The 17,908-nt window shown below is 40.2% G+C and overlaps 2 protein-coding genes across 2 annotated transcripts in view; one reads left to right on the forward strand and one right to left on the reverse strand.

Moving 5' to 3' along the window:
- The window catches only part of RASSF8 (Ras association (RalGDS/AF-6) domain family (N-terminal) member 8), an 18,098-nt gene extending 7,027 nt beyond the window's left edge, over positions 1 to 11,071 (reverse strand). Inside the window, exon 1 of the mRNA XM_010575418.1 lies at positions 10,969 to 11,071. Coding sequence (XP_010573720.1) covers positions 10,969 to 11,071 — 103 coding nt within the window. The remainder of the gene's footprint in view (positions 1 to 10,968) is intronic.
- BHLHE41 (basic helix-loop-helix family, member e41) overlaps positions 1 to 17,908 on the forward strand; it is a 51,049-nt gene that overhangs the window by 28,596 nt on the left and 4,545 nt on the right. The window lies entirely within an intron of this gene.

Consider the following 17,908-nt stretch of genomic DNA (forward strand, 5'->3'; position numbering starts at 1 on the left):
CGGCGGCGAGCGGGCTCGGGGAGGGCCTCGGCCCGGAGGGCTGGAGCCCCACGAGCGGCTGCGCGCACAAGCCAAGCGGCACGGCGCCGGGGCTTCTTCCCTCGGCCTCCGGGCCGCCGAAACGCAAGCCGGCGACCCAGCGACGGCGACGCCTTGAGAAGAAACGCGCCGAACGCGCGTCTCTGGAGGAAGAAGACGGAAAGAGTTCCGCGCCTGTCATACAGCCACGTGGAGAAATCCACATTCGCAGACTGCCCGTTTACCTTTAAACCCTGTCGCCAACCAGAGCGGCAACCGCTCACGGCAGAGCGAGCCTTCGCTCACCGTCTTGCCCCCAGCCCCAGTCAGCCGAGACACCGGGGGAAGCCCAGCGCCTCGCCACCCCCGCAGCACGACGCCCGCGCTGCCGGCGTGACAAACCTTCGCGGCGCAGAAGGCAGGGAGGGCCGAGGGCGGCAGGGCCTGCCCAAATTGGAAACCGGCAACAGGCTCCACACCTGTAACAGCGGTTCGCAAGTCCCCCCCCGCGATATGCAGCCTTCAGGAAGAAGCTCGAGTCCTTTACTGACTGTCGTGATGTTTTCTGACCTCTACACTGACAGCTAGCAGTACAATGAATGCAGTAGGGTTTGCTTTTAGGGCAGGAGGAAGCGCAACTTCTGTTTACGGCTTCATTTGCGCTGCTACCAAACATGGCTGAATTCAGCTTAGGAGTCTTTTTCCTCTGACACCCCTTACGGGATGCTCTGAATGCTACAAAAATACAGCATTTGAAGCTTTCCACTGTTTTTATTTTTTTTCTGAACTCTCTTACCACTCTGAGATACAGCGTTCTCCAAGTGCAGGAGAGAGTTTCCCTCACCATGAAAGTGACTTCACTTAAAAGGCATAACATTGTTTACAAAAAGATGTGAAAGATCAACTGCTTTTAAAGCATGTGATCCTGAAAATTTCTGAACAGCTCCACAATTGCCATTAACCTTAAAAACATCATTAGCTATTTTAATGCATTACAGATATCCATTTCCATGATAGATCATCATTCAAATGAGGATTTATTTCATATTTCAGCACACAAATGCCTAAAATACCTGTCATATATGCAAGCAACCATGGAGCGGAGGAGTTGGAATAAATGTAGTTATCAGTAGTAATCCATTTGATGCGTTTTCTTTCCTTACCAAGGTGCCCAACCACTGCACTTTTCCCAGAAGAACAAAACCATCCTGATCGCAGGCTGGAGATCTGCCTCCAACCACAACACTTGCAGACTTGCCACCTCAAATTTGCAGGAGACAAGCTCCACTGTGGTGATTAACCCACTATGTGGCCCCTAAAATCTGATACTGTCAGGCCAGCCTCATAAAGAGCTCCCCGGGATATAGCTACTGTATTGAAAATGGTTCTTCTGATCTCACTTTCTCACAATTAGCTCACAATGCAAAGAAGAACAACAACAAAAAATTCAGCTGCACGGGCACCACCTAGAGAACAGGCTGCTTTAGCTCATGGGTCATACTAGTGGTACTTAGCTGGCCAAGTTAAGAGGCCAAAATGTCCATGTTCACTTCCAAGAGTGAGAGCTGAAAGAATACATGAAGATTTGACTGATAGAAGTTGACAAAACACGGCAAGCAGCATGGGAACAGCAATCCACCACCCCAAATGCCTTATAATATATATAGTGTTTACTTTAGGTAAACACTGGGGAAAAAAAAGAAGAGGAAAAAAGAAAAAAATTATCTATCGGCATACCAACATGCTTGGCCAACACCCTTAGAAACAGATTTAGAGTTTATGTCCTTCAAAAACAAGTTTACTACGCCAAGATACAAAAGTCAGAGATTTTTTCCAGCCCATAATATTGCTCATTGATCCATGAAGATTTATAGTTTGTAGTAGGCATCGGTGTTGTTATAGGAAAAATAAACCTAGTACTGTTTGCCATAGCATACTAACAATAAAATCCCGCAGAAGAAAAATGAAGTAAAAACTTACCACAGAACCCAGGACAAAGGTTGCACTTTACCACCCTATTTTGTTAATCTTAAAAGCTTTCAGCTTGTAATCATGGTAATGCTACTAATGTTCTTGTTGTGTCAGAAACAAGCCAAGCTCAAAGAAATCTTGAAATTGTAAACAAGAGTATGTACCACTAGGGGAGCGATCAGCATGCAATTTCTATTCACTTTGCTATTAAATGCACTACTGAAAAGAAATGTAACAAGAGGAAAAAAGAAAAAAAAAAAAAGAAGGGGGGGAGGGGAATAAAGCTAACAATCTCGACCAAAAGTGAATTAAGGAATTAAGTGAAGCACTTGGCAAGAACTATTTCCATCTTAGCTTAGGGTTCCAAATCAACATGCAGTCCTAAATAATGAACTCGGCACTCAAGATCCACATAAAAGAAAGTGTTTTGTAGACATAATACTTAACATAGTTCAACAACCTCACCTGGATTTCAGTATTGCTCTAAAACAAAGCTGTCCTCATCTGAGATCATTACCTAGGTTTAGTGTGTTCACCCTATGTATGACGCAGATTAACAGTACCTCAACAACCACAACTGTGATGTTTGCTTGCATTAGAAAGGATTAATTCACAAATGAAAGGGTGAATGCGTTAATTCAAAACTAATGACAGAATATTTCAGAACACAGGCATCCTTGTAACAAACTGCTGGTTTTGATGTGCTACCACTGACAAGAAGAAAGCAGGTTTCTTGGGTTGTTGACAAAGAACAGTTCAACGCCTGCATGCTGCTTCTTGTCTTGTGTTGTCCATAAGCTTTCTGACACAGAGATTGTTTGTGCTTATACAGCACCTGGCAGAACTCAGTCCTACCCCATTCATGCAAACGTTCTAATTTTAAAAATTGGTTACTGTTGTATTCATGTAATGCACCCCATACCAGCAATGTATAGCATTCATTAAACCATACTGTATTTCTCCCAGCTGCATATTGACCATGTTGAATCTCATGCAGATTTACGAAGCATTCCAGGTGAAGTTCGATGAGCAGTTAAGCAGTCAATTCAAGGAGCTGCCAAAGCACAGCTTTAGTTATCGCACTGATGTTCACAATGGGTATGCGCCTTATCAGTGAATCCCTTACAACTTCTGAAATCAAACTTTGCTTTAAGAACATGTATGACTAGAAGATATTAGACCAGTTTTGGTTTGTTTGGGGTTTTTTTAATACTTCTATCACAGCCTTATACTGATGAGAATGGTAGAGAACACAAACCAGGCAGCCCCAAACAAGCACCAGCAGTGCTGTGTTCTACAGTGCCCTCTTCAGAAAACAGCAACTCAAGGGCTGGAGAAAGCACAGAGCCTCTACACCCCATTCACTAGCCAGCTACTTCTCATTAATACTCTGTGCTGACTCACTGACCATGTAATGGTCCCCCACATGGACCATATAATATTACCATCTCAAAACAATCATCAAGAGTTTGTATCTGTTTTGCAAAACAGCAAATGACAAGAAGTAGGTATATATTTACATATATAAAGCAGACCGCCATCTGCACAAAGGGCCAGTGTCAAGGTTAACAGGTTAAGTTCACACCTACAGCTACCTAAGCACACACACTTATCACAGGTTCTATTACTACAGGAACACCTTCAAAACAATCTTTTATTTTAAAAGTGATAAGCAGATCAGAAAAGTAAATATATGGACTCCAGAACACTGATGTTCTGATAGCCTGCAACTAGCTGTCACAGGTGGTTTGAACCCAGCTCTAATGCCACCGATTATTGCTTGATCAATGAGACATTAAAGAGCTAACTACAGCCAGTATCCCGGACCAGCCACTGCTCTGCTGTACAGCCAAACAGCAAGCTCTGGACCTGAGTGCCCATGTCATGGGCCCAACCACTGTAGCCTTAGTTTGGGATTGATATAATTTGGTAATTTAAACACAGATTCCATTACAATGAACGGTGATTAAACTAATGAAATATAGGAACAAGGTAACTGAACATTTTTTTTAGACTCTCAAGAGGCAGACTTTTAAATTACACTCCATGAAGGTAGCAGGACCCATATAACTATTATTCACTTCAAGCTTCTCTATATGCTTTAATATTTGCAGCTGGCGCAGTAGCAGGGTTTCTCATGCAATATTTTTGGCAGGACTGTAACCTGAGAGGTCATCAATACTGTTTTTCAGGACAGAAATGATTCATCCCTTTTCTCCCTCCCAAAAGTGCATCATCCTCTACATGCAAAGCATTTCAGGGACCAGCACTACATGGGTTTTTTGTATGCAGGTAGCACAATACACCATGTAAAAACATATCTGTGCCTTATCCTTCCAGTCAGGCTACAAAACTTTGTTTCAAGCACCAAGATCCATCTTTTCATTAAGCGTCTCCCAAGCTTCACAGCCAGGACCTGCTGCAGTGAGTCAGTGCAAGCAGGTGAGTCATTGCCCTGGTCTCACATCACTTCTGGGAAAGGCGGCCAGATGAGCAGTCTTAAACATGGGGCTATCTCTCCTTCCCTAGGGAAGGGGCTAGGGCAGGCAAGAGCAGGCCTTTGTCACTAGAGGTCATGCAATCTTGCTCCCAGTTTCTCCTCTTTCCCCAAGACCACCAGGACACACTTGGTGCCAGGGGAATTGCCCGAGAGGCATACTCCTAGCTCCCATTTTTTCCCAGGGATCCCATCACCTCTGCTGCTGCACAGCAGCTGTGCCAAAGACCTGCACTGCAAGGTGGCACTGTGGACAGAGTCTTTAAAAAAAAATCTACACGTAAGACAGAAGTTTTAAGGCAGCGAAACTAATGGGGAAGTTGTACAAGTCTCACTCTTGAGCTGAATCTGAATTAGCACCCCAAACTCACAACAGTGCATAGCAAGAAAATACATACTATGGCCTGTCTGCGCACAGGTTTCCATGGAGGTAAAGCCAGGTATGCTGACACACGCTCAAGCCAAAGCCAGACTGCCCAGAGCTCTGGGGACACTGACAAATGCACCCCTTACTCTCCCCCCCAGATACAGCTTTCTGACCCACTTCGTCTCCCAGAGATGGTCCTCCAGCCGTAGGCTAAAGGATGCTGTCTTCCTTAACACAGCAATAAAAAGAAAAAAAATAATTGTGCATGTGTAAAATCTTGTAAGAACTCTTAACATGTAGAACATGTGGGAGAAAATGCTCTGCCTTACCAAAGGGGCAACAGCATTAACTCCTGAATCTTTAACAGCATTGACAGAAAAGTAATTGCTGGCAATTTTAATAAACCCAGTATGATTTGAACTCAATATCTTTGAAATATGAAGCTGACATTTCATTCATTATGTGATACTTAAGTTAACATCAGTAGCAATTTAAAAAAAAATACCATTCTAGCTACCTGAGAACTCATTAAATGCCCGAGAGACATCAAGAGTAAAAAAGCCTTTAAAAATAGAGGTTCGAGTTTGCATTACTCAGATTTCTTAATTCATGCCATGTTTTGCACACACATGTATGCATACCAGTCCTAGGAAAACAAGCCCACAGAGATATACAGGCTCAAGTCTAATGGCAGTGAAGGTCTGCTTGGTTCACTAGGTATAACTGTGCTCACAATGCCTTTACTAGGACTGAAGTTTTAGTTTATTACTGTTATCCTTTCGCTCAAAAAAATATTATACAAGAGTTTATCACAATCTGACAAAACAAAGCACTTAAAAGTCATTTCACATTTTCAACTGCCTTTCATCTCAGCACCCCAAGGTACCACACTTATTTTAGACCCATTTCCTAAATAGGTAAAACAATGCAGAGGAGCAGTTTGGCTGAGGTCAAACAGCAAGACCTGGCAAAGCAGCTCAAGCAGCCCAGGTCTCTGCCGCACACCGCCACCGCGTCATTAAAGGTGGCAACAAATCATCCCACCCAAGCACCATGCCTCTCGGCAAGGTTACTATCACTAGATTTCTGAACGATAAACTTTATACAATCACACCATGGGATCACCACAGCATGCAGCTTTCTTGTGCTTACTATCCTTCTTAATGTTGCTATTTGAAGCAGCAGAGAATGAAATTTTGGGGTCAAAAATAACACAAGTGTTAAGTGATTCTTAGCAGTAAACTACATGATTAATTCAGTGTTTAAAAACATTAGTTCATACACAACAAGAATCGTTCCCTTTTTCTAATCCTCTTCAGACCTGGCGCTGTGATTCAACTCAACCTCAGACTCTTTTCTCTCTCTCAAAGTGTCTGACAGCCAGCTCTGGCACTTGCTTTAGCAGAAATTATTTGGAGGAAGGGATGAACATAGGAACAGACATCAATGAAGTGGTGTGATTCTTCCAGATACAATTCTGGCTGAGCCTCACAATGCTGTAAAGCATGTTTGAAACAGCATGAACAAATCTGTGCTTTATTTTCATAAATACACCCCATTTCTCTTTGAGGAAAAATACTCAATTGCAATAAAAAAATTGACAGCTGCATTTGTTTAATTTTAAAGAGAGACAGCTGTACTTCTTGTACAGTGAAGTGTTGCTTATACTCTTCTGACACTCTAGTCTCCAGAGAGAAAAGAAATGACAAGTGCAGTAAAAATCCTCACAGGGGCTAGAAATGGGAGAACACCACTTTTGAATAAACAGGGCAAGTGTATTTGTGACTGTGCTATACATCAACATATTCCTTTGGAAGATTTTTTATTTTTTAGATTTGAATGGAGAACACTCAGTAAAAGCCAATTTAAAAAAAAAATCTTCTGTAGTTAAACTACACTTGCCTAAACTATCAGCTAACATGATTAGCTCACTTTTTTAGGATACCATCTGTTTTTCCCCTCAGTGTCACAATGACTTTTTGAGAAGAGCCACTACGCTCACACACACACAACTATTTGCAAAAGAGACCCCTGACTGGATTTACCACCCATCTCATACATACAGTTAAAAAGTATCAGTAACTTTTTTTTTTTTAATTTGTTTTTCAGTTGCCCAAATTGAGAAGAGGAATCAAAATGAGCAAGCAACACTTATATGAAGCCATTCTGGCATGATTTTCACAGAATGCACAGAAAAGCTAGTGGAAGCAGAAAAACACGCAGAATTTGCTGTTAAATGTACATTTTTAAAATAGACAATAATGGATGTGATAAAATCCAGCTCATCTCTCCTGGCAAAAATATTTTCAGAGCAAGACTCGTGGTTCTCCATTTAAACTGTGAGCTGTGGTATATTTTTTACATTTTGGTCAGGGCTTAGTTTCTCATGATGAAACGATCACTTCTCTTATTTGTATTATAAGGCCAAATCTTCCTCTCTGTAATCTGCAAGCAGCTTGAGGTTTTTTTGTTGTTTTTTTTAAAAAAAGGCAGCCTTGGATAAAAGTCATAAAAGGTAATATCAAGTGTTCTTCAAGATCCCAGTGGGAGGTGATTTCACTCCCTGGAAACTTGTAACTGGATAGTTTTATGTGTGTCTTGAACAGAATTCCAGCAAACCTCCCTCCAGCTAAGGCATTTCTAACTCCTCCTAAGTTAGAGACATAATCAATTACAGTATCCAAAATTATATCCAATTGATATTATTCTCTCACACATTCATTAAATTACATACATGTATTTTTAAAATAACATTTACTGGGATCACCAAAGGAGACACTCTCCCTTCTTTTTTTGTTTTAAACAATAAGGTTTGAGATTTAATTCAAACCCTTTAACTTCAAGCCAAATGGAAATTACAAAACCCCTAATTTGTACAGAAACTTGTAGTAGAATCATTTCCTATTCTGCAATGATCAAGAGATGGGCAACAGGGCAAGGGAATCATAATGCATAAGCAGGTAACACAAATGTTATCCATCAGGACTACAGCCCCAAAGGAAGAGAGACAAGCAGGCCTTTTCACTGAAAGAGTAATAGCGACAGATAACAATTTGTAAGGAATAGGTCAAGGAACATTAGCAGGCAAGTTAAGTGACAGCACTCCACTGCCAAAGGATTAGGCTACACTTTGGTTATGGGAAATAGTCTCCTACAGAGGGGGACAGCCTGCCATGACTTGCTATTTTTGTTTGGCTGAAACAGCCCTAGCAATTTACAACGCAAGCCATTGTCTTTGCATAAATAAATAAATAGATAAATAAGGAAGAATGCTTTTATGTCCTGAAGAAAGTTATTACTGAATTTCCACAACATGAGGAAGGGTTGGAAAGGAAATAGATGGAAACCTTTTTGTTGCTCTTATCACAGTGGGAGATCAGTAGACAAGGCCCTGCGTTTGATCAAGTGACAGGAAAAGAAATTTCTTGAAATACAAGAAATTCCAATTAAACATAAGGACATCCCCCCCCTCCCTTAGAGTAAGAGTGACTGAACACCAGAACAGGTTGCCCAGAAAAGTGGTGGAGTCTCCATCCTTGGCCATATTCAAAATCCAATTGCACATGGTCTTGAGCAGCCTGCTCTACCTGACTCTGCTTTGAGCAACAGATATGGACTAGATGATCTGCAGGGGTACCTTTCAACCACAACCCATTCTGAGATAATTTTGATTTTTTTATTTTTGAAACGCATTGTAAAGCTTTACTTTTCAGATCTCTATAGTAGAGACAGCTTTGGTTTGTCCATGTGAAGCTTCTTGAACTATAGATGTCTTAAAAGGGTACAAGTATCTTTGGCTTGTGCTTTCCTCAGTGGATATGGCTATACAATAAGTTAATTTGCAGATATTCCAGATGCTGCACCTCAACACTAAAAATATACCTATTACAGTTTATATTCCAGGCTCAGTGAAGAAGGCTGTGTCGAGGGGGGTGTGAATGTTGTATTTTTTAAGTCAAGGACCTAGCAATTAACTGTAGGACACGATAAAACAAAAGGGGCATCTCAAAAACTCTGCAGACAGACCAACAGACAGACAAAATATAATACTGAGTCCTGCTAAGCTATGCGACTGCTGAAGGAGCCAGACTGCAAAATGGAAAATAAGTTTGGAGCCAACCAAGGAGGAAGCCAACTAAGACTGGCTACTTTCCACCACCAAATGTCAGGTGAGAGCTAGAAGGATACATTTTAATAGATTCCTATTCAAATTCAAGGGACAAATATTCCTAGTAAGCTGGTACCTGTAGCCAAATCAAAGGAGCAAACATATGGTTGCTTTTCTGATGAATGGCCTGACAGGAGGGTTGGAAAAGCCCTATCTGCCAAAGACACGCAAGTGTAATTGACATGGTGTTTAATACTGTCCTAGCAGCCCCAGAGAGAAATTGGAGCACAATTACTCTACTCTAGGTGTTTTCTAAAGAGGATATTTCCCTCAGGAAGGAGTTTCCAAAGGATTATCTTAATTTGGCTCTGGTTGCAACTAAAATTTATCTCTGCATGGAACCAGAGTCACACGCCCAGAGGAACTGATGACGTGTTACAGAAAAGGAATTCTGCTCAGCTGACAAAAACTGTGTGTGTTTCCAAGGCTGATGGAGTCTTTTCAGTGTTCAGGCTAATAACTGAAGATACAGAAAAAACAAAGAGAAATTACACAGGAGAACATTAAATTATTGTCTAGAACTGGGAGTCTGAAATGTTTTGTGGGAGGAGGCAAAGGAAACAGGATGAGAGATATTGAAAGCAAAGTAAAGACAGAAGTCTATCACAAGCAGTTTATTTTTTCTAAATATGTAACACTTTAATCATTACTAGGAAATAATTGTGCTAACATAATTGTGTCTTAAAACGCCTACAGGCAGAAAATGAGATATGGAAGCAAGCAATTCATAAACCAATTAGCATTAAATGAAAAGCTGCAACTAATATAAACAGTAAAAGCACACTTAACCATCAAATAAAAGATTTTAGAGACATACTGACTTTCTACAATTTTAAAACGAAACTTTAAAAGGTATTTGATGCATATAGATAAGAATATACACATGCTAGCATCGTGTTCAATCCCCTTAAGATATAAAATAAAAAAGTGCCAGTCTTCGACTCCATCAGATGAAAGTATATGGAAATTATGTTCAGAAGTACACATTTAAATAAACAAACATCAGAAATTCAGAGAAATTGACTTCATGCTTACAGGTAGAGTATCTAGTTGACATTCATGGCCCTAAGTTGTTTTTTATTAGAAAATTATTATTTTGCAATCGAGTCAGACTGCTAATATAATCTTTCAAAATGGTTGGAATACTGAAAAATGCAAAAGCTAGCCCTTAAATTATGAATTTAATTTTAGGTAAGACATAAGTTTTAATGCCTAAATTTAAATAGTATGTAAAGCCAATTATAAAATTTTAGCAAAGAATAAGATTCAGCATAGGAAGCACTGAAGGGATGAAGTTGAGGCTTATTCATAAGGATGCTCTCAATCACTGAGAAAGATCTGACAAGACTGAAGGAATGTTCTTTCTTGTAGAGGAGTCTGAAGGATTTTTTATTTTATTTTTTTTTTTTCACTGAACTGTTCAGCAAATAGCTAACACTGAACAGACTTCAAGTTACCCTTTCATTAGTACTGAGTTATGTGGCTTGCAGGAGTAAGAGGAGAACTTGAAGGATCTATTTCATTGATCTATACTATTCCCAATATAGCTAGGGATATTTATAACGTGTGTAATTTCAGTGAACGTCATTAGCTTGTGAAAGCCAAGCAGTTACTTTGCACTGTTTTGTATTTCTTTAATACTCAAAACATTGACGGTTTAGTACCTTCTTTAGTCCCGGCTGTATTTACAATGACAAATAGCAGCATATTATTATTTAGAGAATAAATTTGTAGTGAATGAAAATTTATAGATTTCAAAGTGTTTCTTTTCTTTCTTTTTAATCTCTCTAGCAGGTTCAAAAACAAAGGCTGCAAGTTTACACTGCACTGTGCATTATATGTTCATGCTCTACTGATAACTCAGCGCAACCCCACCTCCCCTCAATTCAGCGTCATAAAAAAAGCTTCACCCCAGTTCCCAGACACCCAGCTGACAGAGGTACTTACCAATAGCCTGAGCAAGGGCTATTACAACTTCCTGGCATGTTGTGACTTCGGTGACCCCACACACAATTCTCTGGACTCCATCCACCCATACTTTGAGCTCCATGGTTCACCAGATCATCCAAGAGCCATGAATGCAAGTCAGTCAAGTCATACTTGCAGCTATACCAGAGATAATGCAGCAGACTTCTCTCAGCAGCTAGAAGAGAGAAAAATCCTGGTGTTTATAGTGAGGCATTACCAATCTAAAAAGTTGAACAAATTCACCTTAACATCTACTAAGCTGAAGAGGCAACACAGCCTCCTTTCTTTAAAAATAATAACAGGAATCAAACACCCCATGCTTTAGCAATGTCTACCCATTCTGTTGACATACCAGAAGTTTCATTACAGTTTATTTCCTAAAATATTAAAAGTTATTACAAAAATAGCACCAAAAGAAATAGCATTAAATAAACAACTCCGGACTAAACTCATAACAGTTTCCACTAACAGGCGCCCCCTCTTCCTTTATATATTGCCTGGATGTCTCAAGGGACTGGTTATAGATGCTTTCAGTGTTTGTTCAGTAATTCCTAGCAGGTGGTAGCATAGCAAAACAAGGGGGAAACATTTTTAATTACAGCCATCCGTGAGAGTCCAACCTTGCTCTCCATAAAGAAGCAGCTGAAGGCTCCTAGTCCCAACATACCTGTGCATTTAGTACTTATGCTGGAAAACCCAGAAAGGAAAGCAAGCAGACGTTTGCTTGTCTCTTTCTCTAAAAGAGAGATGCATCAGGGGAAGTGGTGTAGTGGTGGTTTAACCCCTGCCAAAACAGCGCTGGTTCTGTAAGGAAACACTTCAGCTAATGTGCTATCTGAGGTTTTTCCATAGGCACTCCAATGACACTAAACCAAAAGTCAAGCCCTACCATCTAGTCTATTCAGTTCTCACTTTCAAACATGGTTCTACTGCCTTTGCTGAAATAACGCCACTCCTACCAGCTAATATGGTATACTAGCTTCCAATTTCATTTTAAAAAAGAAAATACCCCAAGTTTGTAAATGAAAAAAAAAAAACCAACGACAAACAAACCAACCAACCAGTTGGGGGTTGCTTTTTTCTGAAACAAAGAAATCCCATGAATCCAAAAGTCTCTTTCTGGCATTTGAGTGCAGAAAAACTCTGAAGCGCAGAAATAAAGTTAGAGACCTAGGGAGCTAGATTAGGACTTAGCAATCAGCCTCTGCTGTCTTGTTACCAACAGTCAAGCTGCTCAATGTTTATCTATTAACTTCTAGATTAATTACTGATCTGAACTCTAGGGGTTTTGCTATGAGTTCAGCTTTTCCAGGGGCTGCTTTTCTTCTGCATAAACAGATCAACTGGCATCATGGCTCACAAAAGTTAATTTCTAACTGGAACTACTGAGATGCTGAATTTCAAAAATTTCAAAGTAAAAACTCCCAAAAGAATTTTTGTTTTAAAAATATAAAACATCCCCCTAAAACCGAAACAAAAACCCAACCACCAATAATGACGATTTTTCTTTAAAAACAAAACCTAATGAGATAGCTGGGTTATTTAAGCAGATAGAGGAAAAATAAACCATGATAATACGATAAAAGAAGCTCATGTATCCAGGTAATCCAATATGGATAAAGTGATAAAACTAAAGACAATATTTTTTAAGAAGTAAGTACCAGGAAAATGGATAACACAGGAACAGAGTAAAAGAAATCTGAAAGTTATTTAGAGGAGATTAGTAAAGACAAGCAGGGTAGGGTTACACAAGAAACATGGAATCTGATGATGCTGATGGATTTAACAGAACTGCATGTGGAGGCAGAAATGGTGCAGGAAAAACTAAGCAAATACTTGGTACAGTTCATGTTTACAGTCTAATCAGAGCTGCCTTCTCCTGGTGAACACCTCTTTCTGCATCAAAAAAGATGTACTAGGGCAGCCCTCAAGCTAGAGTGGAAGATGATTTCCCTTCTACAACCAAATACTTCATTCAGCAGCTGATAAAAATCGACACGTGATCCAGAAGACACACTGATCTCCACCTGACAAGCTGTGGCAGTCAGCAGCAACACACCTCAAAGTCTGCTAGAGCCACAGGGGTCACACCACAGTCAGAGGACAAGCTTTAGTGGAGAACCACTAGGCAAGTCTTTTGTAAAGTCAGCCCAGCACATACACACCAAAATTCCTGTCCAAAAGTACCCGCTTAGAAAACAAAAGAAACATGAGTAAGTCCAAATGTATAAGTAAAACCAGATTTCAAATATGCTTGTATAATTAATCAACAAAGAAGTGATAACTTTTAAGAATACCCATGTATACAGAAAGAGAGTCTTTTGAGACATGAGTAAGCACCTGAAAACCCAAAGAGGTCAAGGAGTTTTATAATAAACATCTTCCCAGGTGAAGTTACATACTTCAAAGAAAACTACTATCTGCACAAGTATTAACAGTGTACAAATACAGGAACACTTTAGTCAGGTAACGCCATTTTAACGTACCAATAAACTAAGCAGAAGAAAGTCTTTTACTAGCCTGTAATATAACAGTGACTGAGAAAACACCTAACAGGCCCCACCAGTGACCTCTGTTGTTTATTCCTGGACCAGCTGTCCTCACAAATAAACAGACCTCACATTCCAAGCCCAGCCATAAGGAACTTTATTAATTAACTTAATATCTTGCTGAGAGTTGAACGGTTCAGATTTACTGGCACAAAACAAGCCATCTCTCCATGTGACAACACACACGTCAGCAAAGAATCCGACAGCTCTAATTGTTTTTCTGTCTGTCAACATTCAAAGTATTATCTCAATTTAGCAAGCCAGCAAGTGCATTCTTCCCCCCCAGTCAGCACACAATGTACAGTCTTACGTTCCGTGCAGATCAGTTTTGGTCATCTGTTTTCCTATTGTCCATCTTAGGAAAAAAAAACAATGCCAAAACACTAAATAAAAATACTAGAGAGTCATTATTTAATAAAGAAATATTTGCTGACACTTCCAATTTTGAAAACAACATTCACCAAAGCAGCAGGTGATCTGAACAAAGTGTCTTCGAAACAGCCCAAGCTCAAGGGAAATATTTCCATTCATTTCTTACAGGGCAAATAGTTTTAATAGACTGAATAGTGATAGCGAACCAATAAAAGCAGCCTGTGGTATGTGCTTCCGTCAGACCAATATGCAGGGCTGAATTAAAGGACTGCGTGCCTGCCCCACAAGTGCTAATGGGATTCTTTGAGGCACCTGTCACTAAAAACAGAACACACACAGACATCAGAAGTGTAAGATCTATGTGGTGAAATCACTGTGTCTCCTTATATTTCTAAGCAAAGCTAATCGGTAATAAGAAAAAAAAATAAATCTAGGATTGGTTTGGTTTCTAGGATTGTGCAGTAGAAGTTTACAGAGAGGTCTGAAAACCAGAAAACCTTTTGGCTGTATCTCTATTTCTGCTTCCCAATTATAACTCTATAAAACCTTTTTATTAGGATTTGGTTTTCCTTCATGTGTATTCAGTTCTTTATTTGCTGACAGTTAACTTATGTCTCATTAATAGTTTCTTTGCCTTTCCACTGAGGGCCATTCTGACAGTCCCAAATACATTTTTCAACCTGAAGTTTGTGTCCAGAGTGTACATTGTGTTTTTGCAATAGAGAAGGCAAAATAACCCTTACCTGCAATACCATACAAATTTCTCTCCGAAGCCAATGGAAAGGGTTGGGGGGAAAGAAGCTCACCTGAGGTTTCACAGTCCCGTAAATTCAAAACTAGTTCACCTTATGCATACCTTCTTATTTTAGCAACGACTGGGAACAGGAATGCAAAGCTAATTTAAGGAGAGGCACACAAGCCAAAGCATGCCTCTGATCACAGCTTCCCCCCTAGTTGTTCAGTGATCAGCTCCATAGTGACAGGTATTTCTGATTGGAACCAAGCATCGGAAATCCGGTATTCCCCAGCTACTTCCTCTCCCCAACTCTCTCCCATGTGCTTTTTGTTCTCCCCTACCTTGCCTGAAGCCTCCTCAATTACATTGTTTGCCACACATTGACCAAATTTTCCCTAAATTCTGCTTTTATCCTAATTGGCTGATGATATTTTGCTCTTTCAGGTATTTGTTCAGTTAAGTGTAAAGAAAAATCCAGCATATATACACACACATCTATGCTACTATTTGGCTACCTCTTCACAGCTCATTTACAAACTACAAAAAGGCTGCAACTTCACAGAAGACCAGCAGAACTGACGAAGTGTGAAGGGCTTTTCTTGTATTTAAGAAAAAGAGATATTCCAAGCAGATGCTTGCAAAACCTATCTATCCTTGACATAAGTGTTAAGTCATGAGAAACCCTTAGAGCTAAAATTAAGATGTTGATTTCACCTCATTTCTAATCTTTAGAAGGTTCACAGCATCTGAAAGCAGCATGCACCTCAAATCGGGGCTAAAATCCTGCTGCAGCTGAAGCCAACTGGAGAATTTTGACCAACCACTTCAGTAACTTTCTGTTTCCCCCAACAAATAATCAGCATGTTGGTTAGTATACTTAAAAGTGAGCACACTTTTATTCATAGTTAGCTATAACCAAACATCCTCTAGAGTTTGGCACTTTCCCTTTATTTCTCATTCATTCTCTGTGCGCTATGGCCAAGTTGTGCTCCACGCCTTTCCCTGTTATGACACCAGATAGGGCTCCGAACAAAAAGGCAGCTTGCTCCACCCAGGTTGGAAGCTGTTAACAAGAATAGTTAGTTAGTGCAAGCCAGGCTTGACTGAAAAAAAAAACCCCAAACCAAACCCAAGTACAAATAAGCCAGTTCAGCTACCCAGAAAGAGCTTATAAACCACCCCAAAGAGTGTGACAGTACCCCCTGTGAACAGGGAGGCATTTGGCACATCCTCCCTACCATAAGAATCCTCGTGTAGAGCAAAGCAACATTTTCCAGATGAAGATGACTGCAAATACAGAATTGGCTCCTGGAACCAAGCTAACTAGCATTTACCTCCTCCCTTAGACTGATGAAGGAGAAATATCCTACAAGATATACTGCTTCCTATCAATAAATGGGCAAAAAGCTTTCATGGTAGGTTCAAGTCAAGCTATCAAGTTAAACTCTTCTGCACACAAGATTTTACTAGAAAGGAACAGGTTACGGTTTTGAAATCAGTATACAACTTTCTGTGAAAAGAAAGTGTTTACACAGAGGTAGCATCCAAATTTTTTAGTAGGACTAAGCAATTTCCTCTTGTGGAGTGTTACTCTTTTGCTATTCCAGAAGAGCACTCAGAGATAATAAGCACTGCTTAAAACAAACAAACCACAGGTCCCACAACCATGAAGATGACAGTGTTGAGAACGAGCTTGAGAGAGAGTTTGAGCACCAAGGAATTCTCCTCACATGAGACTGGCCCAAAGACGGTCTAACACATGTCTGTGGGAAACAGGCCAAAATCCAGATGCCACAAGTGACATCCAAGACACATGCAAACTATACACACACACACACTACCTGTGAGAGGACAGAACAGCACCAATATGCAAGTTTGTATAAACTCCGCACTACACAAGGTTGTTTCTAGCAGCAATGGCTGCTAGAGATCTTGCCTCCAGATAACCTAGAATTCCCCAGAAGTCCCAGTTTCCCAGACAAATGACTAGCTGACTTGCATCCAAGAACCCTCAGCTATCTAGTCCAGGAGCTGTTGCTTGCTTTGCAGTTTCTTCTTATGCAATGCAGCTAACAATATGGTGGGGAAAAAAAATGAGGAAAAGAAACATTGTTTTGAAGCAGAGGATGCTACAATAGATATTTTCCCTAATTACAGAACATCCCCCACCTTTCCTTGAGCTACAATCTTTACAGCACAGAAAAATCAAATTGGAAGTCTCTCTTCTCTTTGTATTGGTAGAACTGGCCAGAAAGAATTATTAACTTGTTTTCTTTTGGGGGTGGGGGAGTGATAAGAGGAGGTGAAGAATCCATCCACACCTTTTGTCATAAATTTCATTAATGGCAACAATCAAGTGAGTTAATAGTTAAAATAATTCTTCCACATTGAAAATTATACTTTTATCTTCAGTATTTTAATTCTCAGTCTGATCTCTGACTTCAGGAAGTGTGTTTGTCTTTAGGGCATCTTCTTCCCTCATAATGTTTTAATCTCTACCCTTGCATGTCTTGATTTTTCATTGTCTGCTGTTCTAAGCCATCTTTATCCAATATGTAATTTGTTTCCTTTTCAGACACACAGAAACAAGTGACTGCTATCTCAGAGGTCTCAGCACAACCTGTTTCTTCCTCCCCCCCCCCCCCTTTTTTTTTCTCACCCGCCAACAAAACAGACAGAAGCTGAATCCAAGTCTTTGCTGTCCCTAGTGACCTTTAACAAGCAAGCTGAAGGCCACACCTGTATACCAGGATCATCCCCAAATTCATTAGCAAGGCATCAGTGCTCTTCCTCCACTGTCATCAATTAGCTTCATTAAGCTGGCTCATGATTACAGGTAACAAACAGAAGAAACCCAAGATACTATTTAGCAATGATTTAACTGCAGCACAAAACAGGACTCGCCAGCTAGGGAGCTGCAGTACAGGAGATGAGGTAGCTAGAAAGCTTCATGATCACAGATTGTGTCTAAAATTCACATGCCTTCACAGAAAACAAAATTCCAACCCTCCCTCAAGAATACAAATTGATGGCTGGAGTGTCAATTCTTTCAGAACCCATCACTGCCTGTAACACCTTGTATCTTGACTCACAATTTTGAAGCCACAAGGCTTGGCCCAACTGTGTTCCATAACATTTTCAAATCACCACAAAACATTTGAAAGAAAACCAAACCAGCAGGTGAGCTAATGAAACAGATGGCTTATTAAAGTTTCTTTTTATTTGGTCACTGTTAAGAACTTAACCTTGCATTTTTAACAGT

The sequence above is a fragment of the Haliaeetus leucocephalus genome, unplaced genomic scaffold (assembly GCF_000737465.1).
Source record: "Haliaeetus leucocephalus isolate CR32 unplaced genomic scaffold, Haliaeetus_leucocephalus-4.0 Scaffold473, whole genome shotgun sequence".
Lineage (NCBI taxonomy): Eukaryota > Metazoa > Chordata > Aves > Accipitriformes > Accipitridae > Haliaeetus > Haliaeetus leucocephalus.